Source organism: Dromiciops gliroides, chromosome 3 (genome assembly GCF_019393635.1).
Source record: "Dromiciops gliroides isolate mDroGli1 chromosome 3, mDroGli1.pri, whole genome shotgun sequence".
In the NCBI taxonomy this organism is placed as follows: Eukaryota; Metazoa; Chordata; class Mammalia; order Microbiotheria; family Microbiotheriidae; genus Dromiciops; species Dromiciops gliroides.
Genome location: NC_057863.1, coordinates 91,285,467 through 91,310,002, shown reverse-complemented (window position 1 = coordinate 91,310,002; position 24,536 = coordinate 91,285,467). Strand labels below are relative to the sequence as shown.

At 39.3% G+C, this 24,536-nt stretch overlaps 1 protein-coding gene across 2 annotated transcripts in view; it reads left to right on the top strand.

Moving 5' to 3' along the window:
* GPALPP1 (GPALPP motifs containing 1) overlaps positions 1-24,536 on the top strand; it is a 41,023-nt gene that overhangs the window by 4,733 nt on the left and 11,754 nt on the right. The window contains exons 2-4 of one of the 2 annotated variants that reach the window (XM_043998557.1): positions 3,296-3,431; positions 10,197-10,298; positions 15,902-16,010. In XM_043998557.1, coding sequence (XP_043854492.1) covers positions 3,296-3,431; positions 10,197-10,298; positions 15,902-16,010 — 347 coding nt within the window. Of the gene's footprint in view, positions 1-3,289; positions 3,432-10,196; positions 10,299-15,901; positions 16,011-24,536 lie in introns of both variants that reach the window. The other variant, XM_043998556.1, reaches the window with a different exon arrangement.

Sequence of the window (24,536 nt, the reverse complement as noted above, 5' to 3'; positions counted from 1 at the left end):
AATGAGTGAGGAGTAAGTAAGTAAATAAATAGATAAAAGAAAGAAAGAAAGAAAGAAAGAAAGAAAGAAAGAAAGAAAGAAAGAAAGAAAGAAAGAAAGAAAGAAAGAAAGAAAGAGAAGCTAGCGACCTTCTCCTGCACTTGTCTTCAACAAGTACAGTTTGCTCAAATCAACTTGGCCTGTAATTGTCTCTCTCATAGCACGGTGCTATCTTATTTCATAATGTTGTTTCCCTTTGATACATATAAACATTAAATTGTTTTATGTGCAGTATATAGCTGATTTCACACTTCAATAGTGCTCTAGTTTTTTTTGTAGTACCATATGCTATTCCTTGGGTATTATACTCATCTGTTGAAAGTAATAACTAATTCACAGTAGCACAAATTTTAAATAGTTTTACAGTCACTGTAACTGTATAACTCCTATCAATGAAATTACTCTTCAACCTGTACTACTTCCTAAAAAGTTAAATTTTTTTGTAACTAATATTCTCATTCAGCATGGCAGAGTAGTGAGAAAAAGCTGGCCTACATTTGGGTCCCACTTTTGGCATATCCTGGCTGTGTGCCCCTTGGCACATCACTTGACTTCTCAGTACTCTAGGCAACTTGGTGACTATAAGTTGGAGAGAAGGTCTCAACCTGCTTTGCTAAAGGAGGTTCTTCTTTGGGCACTCCCTAAGCCAGTGAAATGACAGGTCAAGGCCAAATCCAAGTGCCTATACCTTACCAACCAATTTAGAATTAGCCTGTTTCATTGAGGTCATAGCAGATAACAAAGTCAGAATATTGCTGACAAGTAGTACCTAGAGGCATTGTTACTGTAGTTGTTCAGTCATTCATCCATGTTTCACTCTTCCTGACCCCATGGACCACACCTTTCCATGGAGTGTAGGTGGGAGAGATGCTGGAATGGTTTGCCATTTCCTTAGCCAGTGAATCATTTGGTCAGGCAATCAGAGGTTAAGTGATTGGGTCATGTAGTTAGGAAGTGTCTGAGGCTGAATTGGAATTCAGATCTTGCTGACTCCAAGCCCAATGTTTTATCCATTGGGGCAGCTAGGTGGCGCAGTGGATAGAGCACTGGCCCTGGAGTCAGGAGGACCCAAGTTCAAATGGGGGCTCAGATACTTGACATTTACTAGCTGTATGATGCTGGGCAAGTCACTTAATCCCAATTGCCTCAGACATCCAGGGCCATCTCCATTCTTTCTGATATATTTCTTTCCACTAGACCCAGATGGCTCTGGAGGAGAGAGTGAAGTTGGTGACCTTGCACAGCCCTCCCTCACTTAAATCCAATTCAGTGCAAGTCATGCCATTACCTCCCAATGGCATGGGCCTCTTCAAGAATGAAGGACAGGGCTGTGTGACCTTGGGCAAGTCACTTAACCCCCATTGCCCTGCAAAAAAAAAAAAAAAGAATGAAGGACAGGGGCAGCTAGGTGGTACAGTGGATAAAGCACCAGCCCTGGATTCAGGAGAACCTGAGTTCAAATCCAGCTTCAGACACTTGACACTAGCTGTGTGACCCTGAGCAAGTCACTTAACCCCAATTGCCTCACCCCCCCCCAAAAAAGAATGAAGGACAAACAACAACAATAATCTATCCACTGAGCCACCAGCTGCCTAGAGACATAGGTTTCAATATTATGTTATATTGTGTGGAAAGGGGAAAGGAAAGCAAGGAAAAAAGAGGGGAAAAACCTTCCTGCTTAAAACTTTAAAATTAAGAGCAGAGAAAGAGGGACCATTAGTGTAAGTAAGAGAAGAGCATGTCAAAGTGGTATTCGGATTGAAATGATCCCCATTCTGGGGATACTCTCCCATTCATCCTGGATAGTGGTGCCACTCCTTGTTTTCAGGGTAAACCAAAAATCAGAGGTGCATTAGGAACTAGGGAAAAGATTTATCCTAATTTTATAGATTCAGAACACTTGGGCAACAAAAAATCAGTTATCTTTCCAAATAATTTAGTCTAAAATAATTTGATTCTTAGTCTTTCGACTAGATAGTAGTCAGTTGTAGGCATTTTCTGAAGTGTGGTGTTCATCAAACATTTATTAAATACCTACTATATGCAAAAAAAACCAAACATGCTAAGTTCTGGGAATATAAAAGTGAAAGACAGCCCAGTAAATTCCTAAAGAATTTGCAAACTATTGAATTCTAGGATAGATTCTAAAGCAACCTGTTCTGTTTAATGATATGAAAGAACATTAAGGGAAATTCTATCAAATTATTAAAGATACTAAAGCAGAGAAGCTTTCAAGTTTGTGCTAAGTCTTTAGTGAGAAATAAGACTGATAAGTAGCTTGCAACATAGAGTCAATGATGGATTGTACACACAAAAAAAGGAAAAAAAATTGTAAAAGACTCATGAAAAGAAAGTAGACTGGTCACATAGTGAGAGAAAGGGAAAACAAATGGGCAATCTGATTATTGCATTAGTAGCCACAAAATATTAATAGTCTAGAAGGTCTGCCATTCTTTGCAAAGATCTCATTGATTACTTCAGAGATTTGTGATTTTGTCAGTGTATTTCCTTCACTGATGCTGATTGCAACCCCTGTATTACTTAGTAGAAGAACTGATTTGACCACAAATTTGTTAGCTTGAAGCCAAACTGGTGATAAGGTGTCCTAGAATCAGCTAAGCTTGTCCTTGAATAGCTTGATCACATAGTTCTTACTCCAAGGTTTTCCAGCTTGCCCTCTAGAATAGGTTTTTTGTTTGTGTTTTGTTTCGTTTTGTTTTGTTTTGGCGGGGCAATGAGGGTTAAGTGACTTGCCTGGGGTCACACAGCTAGTAAGTATCAAGTGTCCAGGCCAGATTTGAACTCAGGTTCTCCTGAATCCAGGGCCGGTGCTTTATCCGCTATGCCACCTAGCTGCCTCCTAGAATAGTTTTGGAACCTCAGGTCATCGATATATCATAGTGGACGGTCCTTATGTAAGGGACCTCATTGAAGGGTTGAAGAAAGACAAAGACAGGAACCACACAGGATGAGAAGGGGTTGGATCTGTCCTTGTAGAGGGTGTGCCCACCTGGATGAAATCACATAACTACTCCTAGGTGCTAAGAATACAAAAGGATGTGGTTCCTGCCCTCTAAGAGTTCCTGGGGATACAAACAAAATGCATATATGATAGTAAAGTACCAGCTAGTATATGCTCAGTGCTAAAATGAATGATAGACAATACACAGCTTGCAAACGCACAGGAGAGCTCATTGTGGTTAGGAAAGCTTTTGTAAAGGTTCCAGCCTCCCTAGCAGATTTTCTTTAGTTGCAGGACCAGCTCTGCCCCCCAACTATAAGAGCAGTAGTTCAGACTCATCATCCAGCGACGAAGACAGTGTGTCTCCTTCACCACACCAAGCAGGAAAGGAAGATTCTGAAGAGGAACATGACACTGGTCCAACCCCAAGGTCAGTCGTTTTGGTCACGAGTCATTGATTAAACCTTCTCTGTGGGATTGTCTGTAATAGGACAGTTCAGTGTAGAGACAGCTGGGAAAAGGACCTTTCATCTGAATGTGTGTATGCCAAAAGGTAGAAATTATTTCATTTGACCTTATCATAAAATGAATCCATTAAAGGGAAATTAACTTAAGTGTAAGGTGGAGTATTGTGTTTTAACCAGTTGTCCTTTATTTATGGACTTGCCCTAGAGATTCTGCAAACAACCATCCTAACCAGATCCAAAAAAGAATATTTGTCTGGAAGTTTATAATATATATTAATTTGGTTGAACATATGATTTTCCTTCTGAAACATAACATTTCTTTAAATCCAGCCTTCCCTAAAACAAGCTTGCTTACTTTAGACCTGATATGGATATCGAGCCACCCAAAATTCTAAATTATTGTTTACATTCATTCACTGTAAAGCATCAGTAGTCAATTGTGCCTTAGACCATCTGAACACCTGAAACGGTGCAGCCTGTAGGATCTTGAATTCTGCCGCACACCCCCACACACCCCCATCATAGCTTCCTGTCTCTCTTCTAGCTTTCACAGCTTGAGTACTTCTAAACAAGTTCTTTGCTCTTATCTAGGCTTTTACTCCCTTGATCTCTTGTGTTGTCAGTGATGGTCTCTGTTTTGGCTTTATTTCCCTCCTGTCATGGGCTTGAGTGAGTCTCACCAGCCATTTCCCCGTTTCCCTTCCTACCTGTCCTATTACTGCCCTTTAAATCCCCAACCCAGGATCACCCCCACCATCTGCCTTCTCTGCTTCTATTCTGAAGCACTTCTATAGGCACTCAGGAAACTTTGCTGACGTAGTCCATAATAAGTTCATGCTATCTGACGTCTCACTTTCCCCAGCCCCTGCACAGAAATCATCTTTTTAATTTCCGACTGACTATATATTATGCTCTCCACAGGAGTTGTTCCTAACCTCCTCTGTCTTCAAGTCTCCGGTTCGTTTTGAACCCTTTCGCTCCCCCCCCCCCCCCCAATCACTTTTCCCTGTCAGAAAATGATCTTACTTCATACCAAGAAAATTAAGGCCATTAGTTGTGAATACCTTTAACTTCTGTCTAATATAACTCACAACTTCTCTGGACCCTCATCCATACACCTACATGGCTCTAGTGTCAGAACTGAAGTTGCCTCTTTCCTTGCCCATGCCTCCAGTTCTGCCCTTGATCTCATCTCTCCTACACCCTCTCTGCTACTGATCAGTCCCCTTCTTGTTTCAAATGTCAGCCATCTATTTCCTGCTGCCTACAAGTATGCTGAAGACCTACCATCCTAAAAAACGCATTCATGGGGCAACTAGGTGGCACAGTAGATAAAGCACCAGCCCTAGATTTAGGAGGACATGAGTTCAAATCCAGCCTCAGATACTTGACACTTACTTGCTATGTTACCCTGGGCAAGTCACTTAACCCTCATTGGCCTGCAAAAAATAAATAAAAACACACACACACATATTCATGTCATCCCCTCAGGCTATCTTCCCATGTTTTTTTCTCTTCACTGCCAAACTTCTGGAAAAAGTAATGGACACTTGCTTCCTCTATTTCTTCACTGCCCAGTCAGTTCCTCAACTCTATTGGAACTGATCCCTCCAGTATCCCTAGTGACCTAATTGACAAATCTAATGTTCTATTCTCACTCCCTATCCTTTGTAACTGTTTTCCACTGTTGACCACCACTCTTCACCTTTACAATTTTTTCTCCCCTTGGATCCCCTGACACTGCTCTCTTGTGGTTCTTTTATTATTTGTCTGAATGTTTCTTCTTTATTTCTTTTGATGGCTCATCATCATGTGCCTAAATGTAGTTGACCACCCCCGCCCCCCAAGCTCTGTCCTTGGTCCTCTTTTTTTCTAGAAATTCAACATTTAGTGAGTGCCTAATTTTGTGCCCAGAACTGTACCCCGTGGGGGTACAAAGACAAAAATAAAAGAATTCCTTCTCTTAACGTACTTACATTCTTTTTTTTGTTTAACAAACATTTTTATTTAAAGTTTTCAGTTCGAAATTCTAGCCTTCCTTCCCTCCCTCCCCTCCTCTCCCCTTTCCTGAGGTAGTAAACAGATATGCACATGCAATTGTGTAACACATTGCCGTATTAGTCATTTTACATAAGAAAACTTGAATAAAAGGAAAAAATGAAAGTGAAAAATAGCATGCTTCAGTCTGTGTTCAATATATCAGTTCTTTCTTTGGCGGTGGATAGTATGCTTGATCCTTAGTCCTTTGGGATTGTTTTAAAACATTGTATTGCTGAGTATGGTTAAGTCATTCACAGTTCTTCATTGAACAGTATTGCTGTCTCTATGCACAATGTTCTCTTGCTTTTGCTCACTTAATCTGTTCATATAAGTCTTTCCAGGCCTTTCTGAAATCATCCTGCTTGTCATTTCTTATAACACAATAATATTCCATTACAATAGAATAGCCATCCCCCAATTGATGGGCATTCCTTTGATTTCCAATTCTTAACCACCACGGAAAGAGCTACTATAAATATTTTTGTACAAATGGGTCTTTTTCTCTCTTGGGGAGATACAAACCTAGCAGTGGTATTGCTGGATCAATTGAGAACTTACATTCTACTGAGGGGGAAACAACATGTACACAGGTAAGTAAATACAAAATGTATCCAAGATAAATACAAAGCAGTTTGGAAAGTGAGATATCATGGAATTATACTCTCACCCTTGGCAGTCTCTTTCACCCCCATAAATTCAGTCCTTGAGGAAATGCCTTACAGATCTTTGTATATGTAGTCCTAATTTCTCCCTTCACACATCTCCAACTGTTGGCTGAACATCACGACCTTAATGCTCTATTGGAACCATGAATTTAACATTCTCATTCGAATTTCATGATCTTGTTCCCTAAACCATCTCCTTTGCTCAGTTCTCTCTTTTGATAGCACTAACATCGTCCCAGGCTTAAAACCTTCATGTTATTCTTGACTCTAGCCCTGGTAATTCTACCTCCATGACATCCCATATAAACTCTTCCTTGTTTGCATTTATACCACCCACCTTAGGTCTAGCCCTTATCAGTTCTCTTCTGGACTGTTATAATACTTATAATATTTCAGTACCTCCCTCCATTCTCGCCTTTCACTAAATTATTCTTCACATAGCTTGCACAATAGTCTTCCTGATAGATGGGTCTGACCATATTACTCTCCTGCTGAAAAACTTAGAGGGGTTCTCTATTGCTTCTGCTGTTGAGATAAACTACAGATCCTTTAACCTTGCATTGAATGCTTTCCACAGTCTGGTTCAGCATTATTTCACACTAGTCTCCTTGACACACTTTATATTCCAACCAAATTGGGATCCTTTCTAGTCTCTGCTGTCAGCTACCTCTGTCCATTCTTGCATCATGACTACAGTGCCCTTTTGATTAATTTATACCTTTTAAGATCCTTCTCTTCAAGGCCCAGCTCAGGTACAAGCTCCTCCAGAAAGCCTCCTCTAATGCCCTCAAATGAAAAGAACCTCTCCTCAGATTTTCCTAAGGCTCTTAGCATGAGTCTCCTCTTTTTCCCCTGTCCCATTCTACTGTGCACTATACTCATTGTATACACGTCATACCTCCCTTATTGTGATTTAAATGCAAGTGCAGAAACAATTGTTTTTCCATGTTTGTATCCTTCTTTAGTGTCCAACCCAATGCCTTTTGTAGAACAGCCATATAATAAATATTTGTTGTGTTATAATGCATACACCAAACTGCTTTGTGTGGGAAATTGAAGAACAAACAGAAACAGTACTGCACCAGGGGTTAATAAACCTGAGTCTAGTTGTGACTGTCCCAAATGGGCTCTGTAACATTGGGACCTTTGGGGGCCTTAGTTTCCCAGTTCTTCTCCAGCTTCTCCCTGAAAGATATGATAGAGGAACTCCTAAAATTGTTAACTTTATTATTGAGCTGGCTGAGCACAATATACTCAGTATATTGAACTCTGAAGAATGAAGATTCTTTTCCCTTCTTCCTGGTGAGAATCTCATCTCTTTACTGAAAAAATTGAGGCCATTTGAAGAATCCTCACTTGATTAGTTTCAAAACCTCTTGATGTCATCCCTCACTCTTTTTTTTTTTTTTAATTATTTATTTTTTTAATTTAGTGAGGCAATTGGGGTTAAGTCACTTGCCCCCGGTCACACAGATAGTAAGTGTTAAGTGTCTGAGGCCAGATTTGAACTCAGGTACTTCTGAATACAGGGCCGGTGCTCTATCCACTGCACCACCTAGCTGCCCCTTCATCCCTCACTCTTTTTCTTTTTCTTTTTTTTTTTTAGTGAGGCAATTGGGGTTAAGTGACTTGCCCAGGGTCACACAGCTAGTAAGTATTAAGTGTCTGAGGCTGGATTTGAACTCAGGTACTCCTGAATCCAGGGCCGGTGCTCTATCCACTGCGCCATCTAGCTGCCTCTATCCCTCACTCTTAACCTCCTTTCCCCAGTTTCTTAACAGTGAGATGGCTCTTCTCCTGCCCAAGGCCAGCTCCTCTGCATGTGTGATGGAATCAAATCTGCTTTCATCTTCTGCAGCAGATTTCAATCTCTCCCTCCCTCTTTCTCCTTCTCTCTTTCCCCCCTCTCTTTCTGTCTTTCTCTTCAGTATCTCCCTATATCCTAGTTCCTTTCCTTCTGCCTTCACACATTCCCAAGCCTCCCCCATCCTTAGAAAACCTACACTAAACCATGCTGTTTCTGCAAACTGTTGTCCTAAATCTCTCCTCCCTTTTTTCAGCCAAACTCCCAGAAAAAAAGTTATCAGTACTTACTGCCTTCATTTCCTCTCCTCTCACTCAGTCCTCAGTCCTCTGCAATCTGACTTTCAGCTACATCACTCAACTACTTTCTTCAAAATTGTCAACAGTCTCTTAATCGGCAAATCTGATGGTAATTTTTCAGCCCTTATGTTTCCCATCTGTTGTATTTGACAGTGTTGCCACTGTACCACTGTACCACACCCCCATAACTCTCTCCTCAAAGCTTTTCTGACACCATTATCTCCTAGGTCTCCTGGTTCTCCTCAACCACTGTCTGACCACTATTTCTTCATTTTCTTTGCTGGCTTATCATCCATATCACACCCTGTAACTGTAGGTGTTCTAGCCTGTCCTAGGTTTGCTTCTCTTCTTCCTCTCCATTCTCTCTCTTTTTTTTTTTTTTTTTTGGTGAGGCAGTTGGGGTTAAGTGACTTGCCCAGGGTCACACAGCTAGTAAGTGTGTAAAGTGTCTGAGGCCGGATTTGAACTCAGGTCCTCCTGAATCCAGGGCCGGTGCTCTATCCACTCTCTCCATTCTCTCTTTTGGAAATCTCATCAGTTTTCATGGTTTTAATTATCATTTCTATGCAGATTAACAGGAATATGTATATGTATGTAGATATATTGCTATCTGTAGATAGCTTTCTATAGATATATGTATATAGGGTTTTATATATTCCTAGCCCTAGTCTTTACATAGAGTATCAGTTTCACATTACCATTTATCTATTGGACACTTGTATCCTTAAACTCAAAATGTCTAAAACTGAACTCTTTATCTTTTCTCCAAAACTATTGCTTTTTCCAAACACTTGTAGCTCTGTAGGAAACATCACTATCCTTCTAGTCGCCCAGGTTCCTGATCTCAGCATTATCTTTAATCCTTCTCTCTGTCATTCCATATATATAACCAGGAGCCAAATTATACCTTCTCTACCTGTACATTATATCTCTCATTGAACCTCTTCTATAAGTTCACAGTTATTATCACCTTAGTTTCAGGGCCCCATCACCTCTTATTATATTATTTCATTCAGTAAACATTTATTAAGCACCTATTATGTGCCAAGCACTGTTTTAAACCCTAGGGAGACAAAAAGAAACTAACATTGCAACAGCCTCTTAATTGGTTTCCCTGCCTTAAGTCTCTTGCCAGTCAGTCCGTCCTTCACACGACTTCCAAGATCATTTTCCTTAAGTGCAGATAGGATACCTCTGAGATAAACTATAAATCTTTCTCTAGCTTTTAAAGCCCTTTAAAACTTCAACCTGACTTTACAATCTCATTGTGCCTCAAGTAGCAACAGGTTAAGGTAAAAATTGGTGTATGTAGCAAGTTATTTGGTGGCAAGACTTTCTTGTTCCTTTGGAAAAATAGGAGATCCTCCCTTAATGCTTCCTCAGATGGTTCTTAGGAGTAGAATTGCTAACTTGTTGGCTTCAATACACCCCAGTCATGGGCTTATAAATTCTTTATAAAAGACACTTCAGGGGGCAGCTAGGTGGCACAGTGAATAAAGCACCAGCCCTGGATTCAGAAGGACCTGAGTTCAAATCCGGCCTCAGACACTTGACACTTACTAGCTATGTGACCCTAGGCAAGTCACTTCACCCTCATTACCCCCAAAAATAAATAAATAAAAGGCACTTCAGATGTAGTTAATTTTGTTGCTGTTATGAAGAAAAATGAGATTTCTTTCTGATGTTTAGGCAAGCAAAAAATTCCAGAAAAAAGTTGCAATAAAAATTTATGTGCTGTGTGAAATTACTTCATTCTTTCTTTGATGGCTTATATTTTTTGCAGTCTGGTGTTTTGTCTTAACCAGTTGAGTATATGACTTCCCATAAAATATGAGAGTTTTTCCTGACAAATTTTCCTGAAATAACTTTGTGGTTGTGTTTCTCTCATGTGTAAATTAAGTGAAATTTCTTCCTTTTCAGAAAACAGAGAAGAAATCAAGATGAAGAAGAAGATGATGATGATGGCTTTTTTGGGCCCGCTCTTCCTCCCGGATTTAAAAAGGAGGATGATTCTCCACAGAGGTAACTAACATAAAATAATAGTATTGGTTGATCTTTTCCAAGTGAGATTCTTGTAATGAACGTGTTTCATGAGCTGGTTCTCAGGACTAGAGAAGGAGCAAACTTGGGTTCAAGTCCTCCTTTTGACACACACTGGCTGTGTGACTAGGAAAGTCACTTACCCCCTCTGTGCTGTAGGTTACTCTCTGAGACTCAGAGTTGTAGAGGAGGCATTTGACTTCATTGGGAGAGGAAAGTTGCTGCTTGTATGTTCTCTATACCAGAAGAATCACTATTTTTGTCCCCATTCTCTTAATCTCCTAAAGACTTTCCCCTCTAATATAATGTCTCCCTTTTGTGGCTAAACTCTTTGAGATGGCCATCTGCAATAGGTGTCTTCACTTCTCTCACTCTTTCTCACCCTTTGCAGTCTAGCTTTCTATCTCATCATTGAAAGAAAACTTTCCAAGTCACTGGTGATCTCCTAATGGCCTTTTCTTAGTCCTCCTCCTTCTTGAGCCTACTGTAGCTCATCCTCTTCTGCAGACTCTTCTTTCTAGGCTTTCATGACTTGGCTTTCTCTCAGTTTTATTCCTTTGACTGACCAGTCCTCAGTCTTCTTGGCTGTGTTTTCATCCAGGTTATGACCAATAATTATGAATGTCACCCAAAGGTCTATCCTGGGCCTTCTTCTATTCTCCCTCTACACTATCTTGCTAGGTGATCTTATCATCTTATGAATTCAGTTGTCATCTCTATGTTCAGATCTATTAATCCAACCTCTCTCTTGACTTCTGGTCAGGCATCACCACACAGCCTATTGGATATCTCTACTATATTCTCCCTTAGGCTTTTCAAACTCAGCAGTCTCAAAACAGAACTCATTATCTTTTCCCCTCCAAACCCTCCTCTCTTCTGAACTTACCTGTTACTGCTGGTGGCAGTACCATAAGCTCAGAACCTCTGTGTCGTGCCTGACTCCTCTCCACATTTCTAATCTGTTGCAAAGTCGTGTTGTTTGTACCTTCCCAATGTATCTTATGTGTTTTTTCCTCTTTATTCACACAGCCACCATCATAGTATAGGCCCTTATTATTTTATGCCTGGATTATTGCAGTAGTCTTCTGAATGGTCTCTGCCTCAAGTCCCTTCCCATTCTCATCCATCCTCCATTGAGCTACCAAAATGATTTTCCCAAAACACATCTGACCATGTCATTTCCTCCCCCATCCCTTCACTTCGTAAACTTGAGTGGTTCTTTATCATCTCCAGGATCAAGGTAAAGAAATATATTAAGTGCCTGCTATGGGCCAAGCTCTGTGCTGAGCACTAAGGATACAAATAAACACATGACAGTCCCTGCCCTCAGGGAACTCACAGTCTAATAGAGGAGACAACAAATATAAAGAAACTGAAAAGTAGAGGTGAGGATTGCCTGAGGGAAATTGTTACCTGGCGTGGTGATATGATGAAGTCATGTGGCCAGAGTGGCAAATGATTCAAAGATATACAAATTTCCTAGTAGATTTCAAATTGCAGAATGATGAGTTTCTGGAGATGATGAAGTCCAGGAATGTAGTTGGGTGGGAAGTGAGGGGGAGAATCCTTAAATAGTAGAAGGTCTGGGAGGAGTTGTCCAGGGTCCATCCTCTACCCTCTCTTATTGGAGAGAGGGAGGGGCCCCAGGGGCAGGAGGTACAAATATAAAATGCTTTTTACAGCTTCATCCACTCCTATCTTTACAATCTTCTTAATGCTTTACTTGAGACTTTTGGTGGGGTGGAGCCAAGATGGCGGGGGAAAGGCAGTAACCTCTCAGAGCTCCCCACATGAATCACTCCCAAAACCTCCAAATAATGCCTTAAAACAATTCCTGGAGGAGCAGAACCCACAGAGGGACAGAGTGAGATCATTTTCCAGCCAAAAACAGCTTAGAAGGTCGACAAGAAAGGTCTGTTGTCCCTGGGTGGGAGTGGAGCCCAGACCTGGGCCACACTGACACAGATCCAGCCCCAAATAGGCCTCACCAGAGAAAGAGACCTCCACAGCTTCTGAACTGGCTGCAGCTGTGGCTACTTCTGAACCTCAGCCCACGGTCTGGTGAGAGGGTCGAATTACTGGAAGAGGGGTCACTGCTGGTGCTGAGGCGGAACTCAGTTGTCTTGCCCATGCTGGAAACCAGGAAGCAGTCTTGAGTGGCAGGCCCAGGTGGAGGAGGGGTGCAGACACACTTGAAGCTAGCAACCACAGTGAGACAGAATTCTGTTTCTGGGTTAAAGAATAAGCAAGCCTGGAGCTATTTACAGGCCAGGGGAGTGAAGAACCTGCCTCTCCTTAAATCAATCCACTTCAGACCCCCTGAAGCTTGGGACATGCGTCCTGGAGGCAGGGCCCCACTTTAAGAAGGAGTTAAAAGTCAAGAAACCGGCTAGAAAAAAAATAAACAGACAGAAAAAAAAATGCGGACCCTTGAAAGTTTCTTTGGTGACAAGGAAGATCAAAATACACCCTCACAGGAAAATAACAAAGTCAAAGCTCCTACATCCAAAGCTTCCAAGAAAAATTTGAATTGGTCTCAGGCCATGGAAGCACTCAAAAAGGACTTTGAAGATAAAGATAAGAGAGGTAAAGGAAAAAACTGGAAAGAGAAATGAGGGTGATGCAGGAGGGTCATGAAAAAAAAGTCAACAGCTTAAAAAGCCAAATGGAAAAGCTCTCTGAAGAAAATAATTGCTTAAGAATTAGGATTAAGGGGCGGCTAGGTGGCACAGTGGATAAAGCATCGGCCCTGGATTCAGGAGGACCTGAGTTCAAATCCGGCCTCAGACACTTGACACTTGCCAGCTGTGTGACCCTGGGCAAGTCACTTAACCCCCATTGCCCTGCAAAAAAAAAAAAAAGAATTAGGATTGAACAAATGGAAGCTAATGACTTTATGAGAAATCAAGACAAAATAAAGCAAATCCAAATGAATAAAAAAATAGAGGGCAATATGAAATATCTCCTTAGAAAAACACTTTACTCTCTTCTATAGATTTTATGATCCAGCAAGACTGGCTTTCATGCTGGTTTATTTTTTTGGATTTTTTGCGGGGCAATGAGGGTTAAGTGACTTGCCCAGGGTCACACAGCTAGTAAGTGTCAAGTGTCTGAGGTCGGATTTGAACTCAGGTCCTCCTGAATCCTCTGTGCTACCTAGCTGCCCCTCTTGCTGTTCTTCATACAACATTCTGTATCTCGGTTTGTACCACTTCACTGGCCTTATTATGCCTGGCGCATTCTACACTATGCTGGTCCCGTTCTCCCATTGGTAAGTCCCTTCAAGGGGCCTCTAGCTCTGCATTAAGTCTCCCTGAGCTTCACCACTATGCTCCCATACAATTTTCTTTTTCCCCATCCCTCCAGTGTTTCAACTTTTTAACGTCTTGGTTTTGCATTAAAACATAAACTTCTTGAGGGCAGGGACTCTTTTTTTTTGGCTTGTATTTGTATGCCCGACACTTAGCACCGGGCCTGATGCATAGTAATCACTTAATCTTACCTACCTGCTCTTTCCCTCACCTTCACCTCCTGCTTTCCTGGCTTCCTTTGAGATAGTGCCCTAGATGTATATGGCACCTTACATTTTCCATTCTCACATATTATCTCATTTGATTCTTGAAATACTCTGTGGGTATTTTAGGGAGATATCTAAAATAAATTAATAAATTAAAATAATGAAATTAATTTAGATAAATATCAGGACAGATCCTTAACTCATTTTTTGAAGTTTAGGAAACTGAGGCTCAAAATGGTGAAGTAATTGATCATTCACTTTCTGTCAGTGACCCAGAAATGACAGCTGGAAGGAGACTTCTGGCCTCAGATCCCTTGCCCAGGGCTTTTTCCACTACACTGTATTACCTCTTTGAAAATACTGAGGTGTTAGAAAATAGTGCCTGGCTTAAATAGGTCAGTAGTACCTTGAGATTTGGAGGAAAATGTAAAGAATAATGAAAAGCCAGAAAAGTGGAGGGAAGTTTTCTTTCTTGTCTTCCTGCATTTTCTTATTTGAAGGTTAAGAAGCTTAAAGTAGAAGCAAGAACTCAAGTTGGTGTCTATACTGGGTTCCAGCAGTAGCTTTCTCAGACATGGTTGTAGTTTCCAACTAACCCAGATGTTTTATTTCTCTGCCTATTGAGAAAGTTAATTTAGCTACCATTGCGAAGACTATTCATTATTACTGTATCTGTGAACCTTGCCAAAGCCAAATCTGTCCATAAGTAGCTCTGCTTATAATCTTAATGACTCTTAAGGTAGATTTCAGTATTAGTATCATACAACCACCACCTTCCCCTCAACCTCTAAACCTCTAAGAGCTGAGGAATAGCCTTGCCCCCAGATCACTGGGCCTGCTTCTAACTGACCCCTTGTATAGCCATCAAGAGGGGAGCAACCCTTATGGAGAAGAGGCCTGCCATCCCCACTACCAACAGTGCCCATTGCCAGCTGATTGCCACCAGTAGGCTGGTAAGTTCAAGACCCCTAGAAGCTAAAGCTTTACCACCCCCAGACCACAAGCCTCACTCCTGCAGTTATAGTCTAGGGAAGCAGCCCTGTGAACATGGGAACTCACAGCTTCCTCTGTAAATGGACCATTCCCCACATCTTCATCAGCCACAGCTGTGGAAGACCTGGAACACAAAGTTCTTATCACCAGAGTCCTGGGCACTGTCAAATGGTTCAATGTCAGAAACATTAGTGACATTAGTAATAATGCATTATCATCTGTTTTGCCTCTTCATCCTAAGAATCGTGAAATCTTTTCATCTGATTTGTAGTTGAACACACCTATATTTGTGGTCTCCCCTTATTAAAATGTAAGTTTTTTGAGAGCAGGACCTGTCTTGCATTTTTATTTATGTTCCTAGCACATAGCATAGTTATTGGCACATAGTAATCCCTTAACATAAATGCTTTTTTATTTATTCTTTCATTGGAAAGTAACTACCAAAAGTGAGGACTTAGATAATTCCTAGACACAGTAGAATTGACTTCCCCAGATTCAGTCTATAGTATTCTGCAGTAAACTAATATCCCAATAACCTCCTCAGTGTAGGAATGCCTGGCAACCATTGCAGATTGCAGTCTGTCTACACTCTCACACTTTGCAGTTCTAGACCATGTTCCTCTTTAATCCTCAGCAGAGGATCTGTCCAACTCACTTTCTTCAAATTTTAAGTTACTGTGGGTATGAGTACACTGCTTGGGCTGTACATCACTTTCCTTTATCATGTCATGAGAATAAGTAGCATTAGAGTGTAATTCAATGGTAAAAAAAATTTCCTTTTTTTTAATGCTTAAAATATAATCATATTATATAGCTCTTAGAGAGGATGACACATCAATGCCCTCACAGGTTGAGAATCACTGAAAGAAAATCTAATTGCTGACTAATGGAGAACTAAAGTGAAATGATTTTCTTCCTGATTTCTGGTAGATAAACACTTAGAAGAGAATTCCTTTTCAAAGTAACATTTGAATAATTTGAATTTGTTTCAATGTACCTGATTTTTGATTAGCCTATTTGTGTATGCTTTTATGTTGAATGTACAAACATCTATAAACTTGACTTTTATTTTTAGGCCAATTATAGGTCCTGCATTACCACCTGGTTTTAATAACCGATCGCAGAAGATTGGGGAAAACAGAGATGATCTAGGACTACCCACATCATCATCTTTCAACTCTGAGGTTTGGAAAAATTGAATTTTAAAAATTAAGATGAACAGAACAGGGGGCAGCTAGGTGGCACAGTGAATAAAGCACCAGCCCTGGAGTCAGGAGGACCTGAGTTCAAATCCAGTCTCAGACACTTGACACTTGCTAGCTGTGTGACCCTGGGCAAGTCACTTAACCCTCATTGCCCCACAAAAAAGAAACAAAAAGATGAACAGAATACCCTTTGCTTCTTTTATCAAACTCTCACTTTATACCTTACTTCATGGTCATTTCTCTACACATTTTATCTTTCTTGCTAAACTTTTAATCACCATAAAGTCAGGGACCATGTCTAAGCTATTTTTATATCCTCAGGTATTTTATGCTTGGTCTTTAAGTAAGTAAACAACTATAGTCCAGAAGATTATGCTCAACAATTTCCCATTTACACTAAGGACAAAACAAACTCAATTAGATCTACTGTATGTTTAACAGGAAGGATTTAGGTTAAAAATAAGATAGTATTTCTGACTAGATGATTAAATACTGGAGTCAGTTACAAAGGAAGTTGTAAAATTTCCTTCCTTGACTATCTTTACATATATAGCCAGAAACCTATATCAGATGAAAACAAATAAACAAAAAAATGTTTAAGGTCTCTTCTCTGCCCTTAAAAACCTTATAATTGGGGGGCAGCTAGGTGGCACAGTGGATAGAGCACTGGCCCTGGATTCAGGAGGACCTGAGTTCAAATCCAGCCTCAGACACTTGACACTTACTAGCTGTATGACCCTGGGCAAGTCACTTAACCCCAATTGCCTCTCAAAAAAAAAAAAAAAAGCAGCAGCAAAAAAAACTTACAATTTGAGCTGGGGAGATGAAAAGATGTGAAAAGTTAAATAATAATAAAAGACTTAAATAATCATTTAAGAGTGTAGAAAAGTTCTGTATAAGAGATAGAGTTCGACTTGGAACCATTGGGATAAACTAAATAAGAGGTGTCACACTCACGGCCACAAAACTTTTAGTGCTGACTGAACCAGAGTAAAATGCATGTACACATACAAAACATATATAGTGTTCATTTGTGGTTTTCTATGTGGCCCCAGGAATCCATTTCTATTTGAATTTGACACCAGTGAACTAGATCATTCTGGAAAATAACAGGATACCCTTTTTCGTGGGTACCTAAAATTGTCCATAGATAACTAACAGTGTCAGGGTGATTAACCCAGATTACAAAAAGAAGGTGGCTTTCATCCCTCTTGTCCCTCTCATCCCAAGGTAGAAAGTTAATTCCTAGGTAGGAAACAATTCTCTAGCTTCTTACACGATACTTAGTCATTCCCCTGAAGTTCTGTGAACTAAAGCAGAGATACTGGTGAATGAGGTAGCCCCAGCTGTGTAGCAGCAGAGAGATTAGACAAAGAGGGGGAAAGGGAAAGAGACAGAAGGGAAGGAAGGAGAAGAGAGTGGGGAGAAAAGAGCTGGAGGAGAGCATATTTACTAAGTATTTTGTGCTAAGTGTTGAGTATACAAATGAAAGCAAGATCGAAGATAGTCCCTTCCCTCTGTGTGTGGATTACACATAGAGTTGAGAGAGGGCATGTAGCAGCAGCAGCAGCAGCAGCATAGTGTGAACATACCTGGGAAACAGTATAAAGGCCTGCTTCTGAGCAAGATGCAGTGAAAATGTACCCATCAGAGCCTGTTGTCCCCAGGGGCAGAGTTGAAGGTTGTAGTGGGGGAAAGGGTGAGGATACAGGCCAGAGCATAGGCATCATGGTTTGGAGATGGGCCCAAAGTGCTAAAACAAACCCTTGCTCCTCTCACTATTACTGCTGGCCAAAAACGATAGCCAGATAGTAGGGTGGTGAGAGCAATGTGCTTAGCCAGGCAGACGTAAAAGAGGTCAGCTATGCTGCAATGATGTTCCTATTCCTTCTAGTCCTCAACATCATTTCTTCCACTTGATGACATTTTCGAGGAGTTGTGGGAGCTCTTGATAGTATCTGTTAACTCAGGACTTGGTCAGCTTTGTGCTGAATGGTCATCCTGCACCAGAGAGTGCATGAGCTCTGGTGGTGCTAAGCACATAACTGCCCAATTTAATTCCTGACTTACTGATATACCTAGTATTTAAATTCAAAATGTCCCTAGCATTTATATAAGTAGGCCCTTTAAACGTAACATGAGATAGATGAGATAGTGTGACTATTCTAACATACATAGAATAGAAAAGAGTAGAAATATTCAGTGAACATTTCCAAAATAAAAATTACCCAGATTAATAGAAGAGGAAGTAGAATACTTAAATAACCCAATTTAGAAAAAGAAATTTAACAAGCCATCAACGAACTCCCTAAGAAAACATCCCTAGGCCAGATGGATTCACAAGTGAATTCTACTAGACATTTAAAGAACAACTAATCTCAAACTATTTGAGGCAAATAAGGAGTCTTACCAAATTCCTTTTATGACACAAATATGATGCTGATACCTGATTCCTGGTTTACCAGAAAGAGTAAAAATAAAAAAAGAAAAGTATAAACTAATTTCCCTAATGAGTATTAATGCAAAAATTTTAAATAAAATACTTGCAAAGGAGGGGCAGCTAGGTGGTGCAGTGGATAGAGCAACAGCCCTGGAGTCTGGAGGACCTGAGTTCAAATCCGGCCTCAGACACTTAATGCTTACTAGCTGTGTGACCCTGGAAAAGTCACTTAACCCCAATTGTCCCGCAAAAACAAAACAGAAACAAAAAAATTAAATTAAAAAAAAATACTTGCAAAGGAGATTATAGCAATATTTCAAGGATCATATACTATGACCAGGTGGAATTTATACCAGGAATGCAGGACTGGTTCAGTATTAGGAAAACTATCAACATAATTGGCTGTATCAATAACAAAATCAACAGAAATCATAAGATTATTTCAGTAGATGCAGAAAAAAGTCTGACAAAATACAATACCCATTCCTATTAAAAACACTAAAAAGCATAGGAATAAATGAAGCTTACCTTAAAATAAGAAGTAATATTTATCTAAAACCATCAGCAAGCATTATCTGTAATGGAGATAGGCTAGAAGCCTTCCCAGTAAAATCAAGGGTTGGGGAGGCAAAGATACCCATTAACACCACTATTATTTAATATTATACCAGAAATGCTAGCTTATAGCAATAAGAAAAAGAAATTGAAGGAATTAGAATAGTCAGTGAGGAAGCAAAACTATCATTCTTTGCAGATGATTTATTTAGAGAATCTAAGATAATCAACAAAAAACCTAGTTGAAATAATTAACAACTTCAGCAAAATTTCAGGTTACAAAACAAACTCACATAAATTATCAGCATTTCTATATATTGCCAACAAAATCTAACAGCAAGAAATAGAGAACTTCTATTTAAAGACAAACCCATGAATTATATGAACACCATTACAAAACACTTTTCACACAAATTGTCAGATTTAAGCAATTGGAAAAATATTAATTGCTCATGGGTAGGCTAAACCAATATAATAAAAAGGACAATTCTACCTAAATTAATCTATTTATTCAGTGCCTTACCAATCAAACTACAAAAATTATCTTATAATTTTTAATATTATAATATTAAGCTAGAAAAAATAACAACAAAATTCATCTGGAAGAACAAGAGGTCAAGAATATAAAGGGAACCACTGGAAAAAAATGTGAAAGAACGTGGCCTAACTGTGCCAGATCTCAAACTGTATTCTAAAGATCTAATTATCAAAAAAATCTGGTACGAAGAAATAGAGTGGTGGATCAGTGGAATAGATTAGGTACACAACCCATAGTAAATGACCATAGTAATCTAGTGTTTGATGAACCCAAAGATCAAAGCTTTTGGTACAAAACTCATTATTTGATAAAAATTGCTGAGAAAACTCAAAAACAGTATGGCAGAAACTAGGTATAGACCAACATTTCACATCATATACAAAGATAAGGTCAAAATGGGTACATGACTTAGACATAAAGAAAGGCGTAGAATAATTTATCTGTCGGATCTATAGGGAAGAATTTAGGCCCAAACAAAATATAGAGGGTATTACAAACTGTAAAATGGATAACTGTGATTATATAAAAGTAAAAAGTTCTTGCACAAACAAAACCAATGCAACCAAAATTAGAAGGAAAGCATAAAACTGGGAAAATCATTTTTACAGCAAGTATCTCTGATAAAGGCCTCATTTCTCAAATATATAGAGAACTGATGGGGGCAGCTAGGTGGTGCAGTGGATAAAGCACTGGCCCTGGATTCAGGGGGACCTGAGTTTAAACCTGACCTCAGACACTTGACACTTACTAGCTATGTGACCCTGGGGAAGTCATTTAACTCTCATTGCCCCGCCCCCCAAAAAATCAAATCAAATATATAGAGAACTCAAATTTATAAGAATTCAAGTCATTCCCCAATTGACAAATGGTCAAAACATATGAATAGGCAGTTTTCAGGCAAAGCAATCAAAGTTATTTGTAGTCATATGAAAAATGCTCTAAATAACTACTGATTTGAGAAATGCAAATCAAAACAACTTCGAGGTGTACCACCTCACATCCATCAGATTGACTAATATAACAAAAAAGAAAAATGATAAATGTTGGAGGGGATATAGGAAAACTGGGACACTAATGTGCTGTTGGTGAAATTGTGAACTGATCCAACCATTTTCAAGAACAATTTGGAACTATGCCCAAAGTGCTGTAAAACTGTATATCCATTGATTCCGTAATACCACTGCTAGGTGTGTATCCCAAAGAGATCCAAAAAAAAGGAAAAGAGCTTAATTATACAAAAAATAGTTATAGCAGCTCTTTTTGTGGTGGTAAAAATTTGGAAATTGAGAAGATGCCCATCAATTGGGGAATGGCTGAACAAAATATGGTATATGATTGTAATGAAATATTGTGCTAGAAGAAATGACAAGCAACATGATTTCAAAAAACCTGCAAAGACTGAACTGATTCTGAGTGAAGTGAGCAGAACCAGGAAACCATTATACACAGTAATAGCAATATTGTACAGTGAAGATCTGTGAATGACTTAGCTTTTCTTAGCTAGACAATGCCAAAGGACTAAAAGTGCAATCCACTTCCAGAGAAAGAACTGATGTTGTCTGAATACAGACTAAAACATACTCTTTCTTCCTTCCTTCCTTCTTTCCTTTCTTTTTTGTTAGGATTTTCTTGTACAAAATGAATAATATGGAAATGTTTTTCATGATTGCACATGTATAACCTATATCAAATTGCTTACTGTCTCAGGAGGAGCAGGAGAGGGAAGGAAAGATAGAATTTGGAACTCAAAACTTAAAGAAAAAAGAATAAAATATTCTTTTTAACAGTTTTTTAATATCAAAAGCATCTAACACACTTTTCCAGAATTGGGTTTTTTCCCTGATTTAATTTTTCTATCCTCTTTTTTGTTTCTCTTCTTTTGTTCTATATTTCATTGTTTATAAATGTTTCTAAAAGCTGCTCTTATTTTTTTTAATGGGGGAAGAAGTGAAAGGGATGCAGTCAACTCTTTGTATGATTTACAACTAAATACAAATGCCTACTCTAAATATAACATATCACTTATTTTACCAGTACTGTGAAACTTAAGCAAGAAAGACTACTGCCTACACTGGGATTCAAACAAAACAATGAGATTATGGTAATCATCATAGGCTTTCTTTGGTGGGTGATTTTTAACAATATATTCATTTTTCCAACTCCTGCATTCTGTTTTGTCAGTTTCTATGAAAAATTATGCTCTGATATCTTATAGTACTTGGTTAGACTATTGTTAATTAGCACATAAAAACTAGTTATCTTCTTATTGAAAAATTCTTGGTTCATTCATTGAACAAATATTTATTAAGTATCAGCTTGGCTATATGCATGATATGAGCACTTTGAAAGTCAGGTTGTGAATGTGTTGTAGAAAAGAAAATGCCTCTAACTCTTATTCATCAAGGACTATAGAGCAAATTGAAAGAAAATGATTCCTATTGGGAAACAATTTTGCTGCAGGAATTGTAAAGTAATTTAACTTTCAATAGAGTCTGTCAGCATTCATCTCTATTATATATGGTTCATTGTAATCCTTGCTGTGGGGCAGACGTAAAATAATTAGAAGACATGGTTGTAGGCCACGTAATATGTCCATTTTGCTTTTCTTCCCCTCCCCCCCCCAAATGTGGTGGCAATTTTTTTTTCCCTGTGGATGAGGAATCCTGCCTTAAGATAGAATTTTGAGTAGTCATCATTCACTTTGTTTCATTATAGCTTTAAGAGGGGGGGGTCATTTTATTGCTTTTATGACCTTAAGCAAATTTTGCTAAATATGGCTCTTCTGAAATGCTTCCTTGTTTAATTTAGAAATACGTAGGGGCAGCTAGATGGTGCAGTGGATAGAGCACCGGCCCTGGATTCAGGAGGACCTGAGTTCAAATCCGGCCTCAGACACTTAACAATTACTAGCTGTGTGACCCTAGGCAGGTCACTTAACCCCAATTGCCTCACACACACAAAACAAACAAACAAACAAACAAATAACAACGAAATACATAGACTTTCCTTCTTGTATTTGGGTCTACCTTCTTTACATGTTCAACCAAACAAATCAATATTTTGGACTAAGTACATAAAGCACTGGGCCTAACATAATTTGAAAGACGTCAACTTTTTCTGTGGCCTTTTTCTTTAATTTTGGGGGGAAATCGAATGTATTTGCAGCAAAGATGGTGTTTATATATTCTAAATATAGCAGTATGGAGAACATAAGACAGAAAATCAGCATTAGTAAAACTTCAAAAGGGACAGTATAAATTTTCTGTGCTTAGAGGAATTTTTGGCAACAAGAACATTTTTTTAAAAAAAAATTTTTAGTGGGGCAATGAGGGTTAAGTGACTTGCCCAGGGTCACACAGCTAGTAAATGTCAAGTGTCTGAGGCCAGATTTGAACTCAGGTACTCCTGAAACCAGGGCCAATGCTTTATCCACAGCACCACCTAGCTGCTCCCTCAACAAGAACATTTTTTTTTTTTCAGGGCAATGGGGGTTAAGTGACTTGCCCAGGGTCACACAGCTAGTAAGTGTCAAGTGTCTGAGGCCGGATTTGAACTCAGGTACTCCAGGGCCGGTGCTTTATCCACTGTGCCACCTAGCCGCCCCCAACAAGAACATTTTAATCAAAAATCTTCGTGGTGGCATAACCCTAAAATATATTCATAGGCCTAGAGCTTACTGGATATTATATAAGCTGTTGTCATTGTGGGGCATGAGCTACACCTGTTTTTCAGAATTAGCAGTTAATTGAATTGTTAGTTAATTAGTTAAAAAAAAAAAGATTTAAGGTGATGGCCATTGTCCACCAAAGATGTTTTTTAAAACTTTTCTATAGCAATTTTCTTCAGCAGATGGCATGGAAGAAGAAAAGTCACCTCATTGCTTCATAGTGTCTGCTCTTCTGTGCCTTACTAATCAAACTACAAAAATAACAAGTATCTTCTCTGTTTATTAGAGTATGTGTTTCCCATAAAGCAAAGGAGAGTACTTTGACAATATTCCAGTGTATTTTGGAACAGATAGGCAAGATAGGAAATTACATTATAATGTGGTTCAGACTGCACCTAGAAGTATCTTAGGCCACGTTTAACACCTCTGATCTCACTCTTTCAGTTGAAAGATAGGGAACTGAATCCTTTATGGGTTAAGTAACTTGCCCAAGGTTATACAGCTAATGTAACCTTAGTGGCCAAGTGTGGACTAAAATTTAGGCATTCTGACTCCCAATGCAGTGATCTTTCTACATATGTGATTATATAGATCCCAGTAACAGTTCTCTTTCAGCTCCCCAAATCATTCTCCTTCCTTTCACAAGGAGTTTAGTATGTGGTTTCCTGGTTTCCTCTCCCCCTTAATTCCTGCCCTTATGCTAGAGATCGTCAAGATACATGTTAATGTTCACTTAAACATTCTAGCTTCCCAATTCCTCAGTGTCCTCATGACCTACTCTCACATCACCCACATGGATTCCATTTCAGGAATCAAAAACCCCAAAATCCCTGATCCTGAAAAAATGTTAGTAGACCCTGCCACCCCTCAATCTCTCATCCTCCTCCCTTTCTCCTCCCTTTCGCTAAGAAGCTTGTATAGAAACCTGTTTGTATCAGTTGTTCCCATTTGCTTTCCTCTAACTCACTCTTTAGCTCTTGGCGGTCTGGCTGCCAGCTTCATCACTCAGCTGCCATTGTTCTTGCCAGATTAGATGGCTGTCTCTCAGTCCTCTCCCTTCATTTCTCTCTAGCATTTGACATATTTTATTTTAATTATTTTATTCTGAACTTAAAACAAGCATTTCCATAACATAGTAGGATTCAGATGTTTATGCATGAAACTGCAAATCTATTTTGTACAACTTGCTGTTCCTTTTAAATATATAATAAAATTAGAGTATAACTCTTTTTTTCCCTTTTTTCTCCCCCACCAAGAGATGGCTACCACTAGACACGTGTGTGTGTGTGTGTGTGTGTGTGTGTG